Source organism: Stegastes partitus, unplaced genomic scaffold (genome assembly GCF_000690725.1).
Source record: "Stegastes partitus isolate 25-593 unplaced genomic scaffold, Stegastes_partitus-1.0.2 Scaffold948, whole genome shotgun sequence".
In the NCBI taxonomy this organism is placed as follows: domain Eukaryota; kingdom Metazoa; phylum Chordata; class Actinopteri; family Pomacentridae; genus Stegastes; species Stegastes partitus.
Genome location: NW_007578679.1, coordinates 257259 through 264137, shown reverse-complemented (window position 1 = coordinate 264137; position 6879 = coordinate 257259). Strand labels below are relative to the sequence as shown.

General features: G+C 39.8%; 1 protein-coding gene across 2 annotated transcripts; it reads right to left on the bottom strand.

Annotated features, from left to right (window-relative positions):
- Positions 1 to 2409: 2409 nt before the first annotated feature.
- lysmd4 (LysM, putative peptidoglycan-binding, domain containing 4) lies at positions 2410 to 6505 on the bottom strand. 2 transcript variants are annotated; one of them, XM_008294217.1, is made up of 3 exons: positions 6453 to 6505; positions 4055 to 4332; positions 2410 to 3968 (listed from the first exon to the last, which is right to left on the bottom strand). In XM_008294217.1, exons 2-3 carry the CDS (start codon positions 4316 to 4318, stop codon positions 3411 to 3413), a joined length of 822 nt encoding a protein of 273 aa, XP_008292439.1. In that variant the 5' UTR covers positions 4319 to 4332; positions 6453 to 6505; the 3' UTR covers positions 2410 to 3410. The 2 variants fall into 2 exon arrangements, with proteins under 2 accessions (XP_008292439.1, XP_008292438.1); XM_008294216.1 differs by lacking the exon at positions 6453 to 6505 and adding an exon at positions 6159 to 6376.
- Between the last annotated feature and the right edge of the window lie 374 nt (positions 6506 to 6879).

Here is a 6879-nt window from a genome sequence, read left to right as displayed (position 1 = left end):
AAGCTGCAGAGCTTCGGGTTTGGCCATGAATCTTTTCACTCTATTTACCCTCCTCCCCAGACTGTATGGATGGTTGTGCTTTGTTCAAGGAGAGAAACCCTCCACTTCAGCCCCCGCCTCCGTGAAAGCATGCACTGCTGCTGCCGGATTCAGAACCAGGTTTCTTTTTCTGGGACGGCACCCACCTCCTCCTCCCTCCTCCTCCTCCCCCCTCCAGCAACACACCCATACGCACTCCAACATACAAACTCTGCTTCATATATTTCAGTGGTATTAAAAAAGTGTATCAACAGTGTGATAAGACTCAGCCTGCGAGCTGGCGGAGAGCCCGAGCCGTGTGGCCTGGAGCTGGATCACAGCACCAGGGTTCGTGAGCTGTCGTGATGAGAGGAGGGTCTCAGGTCACGGAATAATAAAAGGCAGCCTCAGCAGCAACACAGCTCAACTCCAACTTTTGTTCTTGAGCTGTAAAAAAAAAAACAAATCTTGTATTTCCCCTCACTCCCAGGCTACTGTTTGAAGTGGAGGACTCACACATGCATATTCAGAGGTTACAAGGAATTCATTTCTTACATATTCGCAAATCTTTCTGTTCTTTTTAAGCTGCAGTTAAAAATGTCTCTCAGGGTGTGTGTGTTTTTTTTTTTTTTTTGGCTCAGAGCGTGGGGTACAAATTGTTGCAGGTTCAGGCCCCATTACAGCGAGCATCCTACGGGCCACACACTGAATGTCTTATTGGTTTTTAGCTGTGCTGATCTGGTGCTGACTTTGTGCTTTGATTTCTGCACGGAGGGAGAAAGCAAAACACTTTGGAGCTTTAAAAATTCAGCCGGCTGCGTTATTGAGCGAAGTCATGCTTTATTCCTGCTGGATGTTTTTTTTGCCTAATTTATGCGTTCATTATTGATTTATAAATAAAACTAATTCATATTTAAAGCACTGATTGCAGCGTGGAGAAGTGTACAAATGATGTGGCCTTTCACTCATAAGGAATAAATCCTAGTGTTTAATTCTTTAGCAAATATTGTAAAATTCATTTCACGTTGCAGCTGTTCCTTGCAAACTGTGTTTTGTGTATATTTTAAAGTAAACACAAGGAGTAACTGTGTCCAAATTGGCAAACTAACAGAACCGCCTCATGTCTTTGGGACTGGCAGGAGATTTTATTACAAACTCCTGACTGACAGTTTAAGGTCCTATATGGAGCTTCTGATATATAAAGTTTGCCAGACTTGAATCACAGCAGAGTGTTCTGAGGTGGAGATTCAAGAGCCAGCACCCGAAAAAATGTGGAGCTAAACGGTCAGAGGTGCTGTGTGGTCCATCAGGATGACTTCTTCAAGTCATTGCTGCTCTGGATATGATGAGTACGATCTACGCATGGACTGGAGAACCCGGTGAAGTTTGAGAAGCCTCATGGTGTTAATTAATAACACCCTGGATACAGAGATGGTCCCGAAGTCCGACCACAAGGAGGAAGGAGGAGACTCACACCCTTATTGTGGAGGGCTTCCTGCTTTACACCTACAGACCTTTGATGCTGAACCAGCGCTACTTTATTTCCATCCCATGTGAAGAATGCAAAAAGAGGAGGTGCGATGGAACAACACGGTGCCAGAACCCCCGGCCTGTTTGATGGCCACGTCTGGCCCATGTTTTTGCGACACAAGAACTTATCAATACTTTGTTTGAAGAAGGAACAAAACAACAATACTTTCAGTGCTTGAGACTATGAGGTTACCACAAACAAGGAGGATGTTTTCGCCCTCCTAAACAAGCTGTGAAATCTGTTTTAATAGATTGGACGCCATGAGATACTTCTTCATAGGGACACTCTTCATCTGAAGGCAAGTGCTCATGCAGGGGTCTCCAATCCTGGTCCTCGAGGGCCACAATCCTGCATGTTTTAGATGTTTCCCTCTTCCAACACACCTGACCAGGACCAGGATTGGACACCCCTGTGCTAACGTTAGGAAATGAGCTGATAGAACACCTTCACATTTTACTGCTTGGAGAAGAAAGCCCTGCTCGTCTCGAATTGGTCTATTTTGTAAACCTTGTACATGGCTGCAGGCTAATTACTTACAGCAGAAGTAATTACAATGTAAAGTAATTAAATAATTCACGTCAAATTTCATATCATATAATCTTCCATCAGCTGTTCAGAAATGAGACTGTCTGACCTCCTCTGCTACATTTGTAAAGCTGCTGCCATCTTTTGGTGCGTTCAGGTACTGCAGCACATAAAACAATTTCTAAAATACACACAATGATCTAGAATTAATTAGAGAGTATTTTGTTGACTGTTTGCTGTCAATACAAAGCAGTGGATTGTGTATTTCTGTACATTTGTGAATTTTTGATCTTATAACATTTTGAGGGAAAACATCAGTCCTAAAACAAGACGCGTCAACATGTCAGAGAAAACTTTATAGAGACATTCATGCGTTAAAGTTTGTTTTCAACTTACAACATGCTGAACAGAAAGACTCAAAGTTTAACTTAGAATTTAGAAAACAAGTAGACAAAACACTTTTTTTTTTTCCGGTTTCACAAAAATGAAAACATTATTTCCAAGATTGAAAAGTGCACAAGTCACCCAAATTCACCACCTTTGCAATATAATGTCACTTCAGGTTTAAGGCACTTAATCAGGCACATAGTCAGGGAGTTTATAAATTAGTAAAATGCCACATTAAAATACATCATCTTGTATTATAAAGACAGCGCTGAAGATGTTAAATGAGCACATGCAACGTACCAAGATAAAGTATATTGCACCACATTATTAACTGTAAACACATTCACACGTTTGGCAACGTTTGTCCCAGAAAGCTGTGCAGCAACTAAACAACAACCAAACCGACACAAATGGTAGGATACAGCGAAAAGCACACAAGTAATACAGTTTAACCTCACACGGTTTTGGTAAAAAGGAACACAATGCATCTCTTTTTTTATCGGTTTTGGGGAAAAGTTCGAAAATATGTTGCTACGGATATGACAATCCTGACGCAAAGGCAGCTTGTGATACAAAACAAGACCACAGTGTAGATGTTTCTCTCCAGATAAATACACTTTCTGTTGAGGTGAGGAGGGTAAAGCTAAAACTAGACCTCAAATACAGTGAAGGCACATAGGGAACAGTCTCCAAAAGGAGTCGTAGTAATATAACAGGATCTGTATATTACAATTATGAGTTGATGTCCTGAACTGAGATAAAAACTACTTCACATTACCTTAAAGACAGTTCCTGACCGATCTGCCTCAACAATCACAGTTATGGCACAATAAAAGGTCAATGGTTAGACACGTGGCGCGTTATTGCACTGAGTTACAAATACTGATTGTCATCTACTTCCAGGATCACAAAGTCTTAAAAGACGATTCTGGTTTTCATGAGAGTCAAACTATCCTGGTTTCTGAAAACTCTCACTTCTTCCTGTACCGTGGTTTGTCCCTGAAGCATTGGAGGAGGAGCTAGATGACTGAAAAGCAGCATCTGTGGGTAAAACCGCTCCGTTATCTTTTGTTTTGAAGTAAATCACATAAAATAATGGCAGGACAATACCAATGAGGAGCATTGCAACGACAGCGTTCCACCACTGGATTCCCCAGTCTGCACCGTGACCTGTCGGGCGCTTTCCTCTGAAACCGAACCTTCGTGGTTTCTCAGAGTCATCCAGAGAATCCTCGTCTTGATCAGCCGTGGTCTGAATCAATTTGTCAATATCGTTATCCACCTCCATCAGAAAGTCTGTGACCTCCTGTAGATGTGGCTGGACTCTGGCCCTGTCCAGAGGTTTCACTGGTGTTGGAGATGAGTGTGGCATTTCTTCTTGAGGTTCACTCACGTCTGACAAAGTCTCTGATAAAAAGCTGTGCTTCTGAACCGGTATTTTAATAGATTTCAGTGCAAACAGATCTTGTTCTTGCATGAGGTTGTTCACCCGCTTTATATCCGCCACCTGTTGACACAAATAGGAATGAATGTCATGTCATGTCAGCGCTTAGTGAATAAATAAACTCTTTAGTAGCTATGAGAAGTCTGTACCTTGCAGCCATATTGCAGTGCAAGCTTGTTGAGATTATCGCCATCCACCACCTCCCGCTCCAGCAGCTGGACATTCCTCAGCCGGTCCTGCGTCTGATCTTGCGACGCTCGCGGCCTCATCTCCATGACGCTGAGCTCCTCATCGTCTGAGGATACAGAATACTCATTCGGCCTCCTCTTGAACATGTACACCTGGCCATCAGCGCTGGCGTGAACGTCCACGGGGGCCTGGAAAGCCCGCGGGCTATGCTCCCCTCTCCACATTATGAAACATCAACCTGTGAATGCCCCAGTGTCAACATTAAAGCAAGGATACAAGTAATATTTGCAAAACTATCACAGAATAATACCTTTAACAGTTGTACTTACTCGCACAAAAGATAGACACAGAAAACAAGTTGGGACATGTCTTCTAAAATAACTCATTTCAACAAAAAATGTGAATGTAAAATATACACGTTGAATGATTTTTTTTTTTTACTACAGATGAGACTCGATAATCTGCATACTTCTGCAAACACTGAGCACACTCGCTGCATGTGACGTTGTTTTGTGTGGGACACTTTTGGGTCATATGAAGTTCACACAGCAGATCACATACAAGTCGCATTTAAATGGAAATGTGAACGAACTCGCAAAAAAATCAGATTTCACAAAAAAATCCAAATTGAACATTAAGTCCTGCAGTGTGAACGTAGCCAATCTGTCGGATTGTTCAGTCAGATAATACGCTGTCATCCTTATTTGTGACATAAAATGTCATGTTGGAGTCAGAATCCAAGGCTGTCGGTATGTTAAGGCTGTTTTTAATGGGTTCCGTTTGTTTTTCCTAAAAACCTGTCAGATAGCAAGGTTTTCAGGTTGTTAAGGGTCAGATTATCGAGTCACGACTGTATATTTTGTCCGATGCACAAGTGAGAGCATGTTTAACAAGGTAATATCTTATCTTATACTTTTAAAATATTTTTAAAAAATGAATTGCAAAAAAATAATGTAAGAAGCCAACTGGGGATATTTCATTGTTCGATCTATTAGTTTTTACCCATAAATAATCATCTAAACCCATTACTCAACCACATCACCTGCAATTTTGCACAATAAATGTCACTAATATCACTTTATAACTGCACTACCTAATTACATTTCTGTGCATATACTGTTCATGCAATTTTTTTATATATATATTTATATTTATCCAACTGGTACACATTTTTCTTGTTTTTATTTATATTTATGTTCAGTCTGTCATTTGTATGTAAGGAGAAAACTCACTCACTGCAATTTCATTACACATTGAATAATGACAGGAAAAACAATTTGGATTTTGGTTTGGAAGAAATCAAGGAAATCAGCCAGAAATCAAAATCATCACTTAACATTTACACGCACCAAACTTTCTATTCCTGTCCAAATCTGGAAGGTTTCATATAGAGGAGTTTGTTCACATATACACTCATAGCCTGATTTTTTGAACATTTTATTCTTAAAAAAAAATTCTGGCAGTAATTTCTCATCCATGGAGTGATATAAAGACATAAACAAACTCTCTTTTGTAATAAATAAATAAAAATAAAAAACTTTGACACAAATATGTCAACAAACTGAAACAAAAAAAAAAACAAGCTGGCTTTATTTAATGTTCAGATTTGTGTTCTACGAATTAATGCACATTTTTACCAAATCTGGATTTAAAATAGCTCATTTGCAGATTTATAAAAAATGCAAAGTTATATTAACTTATATTTTAAGTATTTATTAAGTATACGAAAACAAACCTTTTCCCTTAACTAACAAAGTAGATAAGTTTCATTATGATATCTATAAAGTAAAAAATTTACCCTTGAATCTAAACCTTAAGTACAATTTATTACATAGAAAGTATATATATTATTGTTATTCTATATACTTGGCAGCAAACTAATCTGTATGTGCAGCTGCTCTGGTGTTCAGCCAGCAACGACTCGAATTTCATACTTATGAATGTATTTAATCTGACAGTTATTTTTATCGGTATAATTTGGAGAGTTTAACGACGGGGTTTGTTGTTAAAGGTTGCCTAGCTTGATTTGAATTTGTGATATAAGGCTAAATAAATAAAACTGACCTGTCAAGCCGGCGTTTAGAAGCCCTGTTGTCGGAGCTCACTCGGAGCACTTGAAGGCAGCACTAACTTGCGCTAGCATGCTAACAGTGGCTAATGCTAGCAGGTTAGCTTTAGCTCTGACGTTCGGCATGTGTTCACCAACTCTGGGCTCCATGACAGACAACAAGTCAGCGACCTGCCTCACTTCAGCTAAAGTTTCTGTCACACCGTGGGCTGAACACCTGACTGTTACTCACAGGAAACGCACTTCCACCGACCTTGTCAACTCAGACTGCGCTGTTTCCATCTAGTTACCTTGTCCAGATGCTTTGTCAACAGTAACTCAAGACACCGCCTTCCCAAACACAGCCCTCCCAGCTTCACTTGTTAGCATTATGTAGCATGGACGGCTGTAGCAGCTGTTAGCCCTCTTCTTCTTCTTCGTGACACTATAAACATGTTGTTTGCAACAGCGCCGCCTGCCGCTCTGGAACATGAAACACATATTTTAATGTATTTAAATACATATTTTAATGTATTTACAGTCTATGTACACTAATCAGCACAAGAAGTCATTTTAATTTTCCAAGCCTAAAAAAAGATTTAATCCCTTACCTTTCCTGTACCAAAGCTTTGTGGTTTAACATCACCAGTGTAGATTATTATATCTAATATTGTTGTAATTTAGTTTTTATCATCATCATCTGCAACAAAGAATATTTAGTTATTTTGTCTGTTCTCT

Excerpts from the sequence above, each read along its gene's own strand:
- lysmd4 (XM_008294217.1), bottom strand. The coding sequence starts at position 4,318 with ATGTGGAGAGGGGAGCATAGCCCGCGGGCTTTCCAGGCCCCCGTGGAC. Across the intron at positions 3,969-4,054 it reads CACTGCAATATGGCTGCAAG|GTGGCGGATATAAAGCGGGT; the intron begins GTACAGACTTCT and ends TTGTGTCAACAG.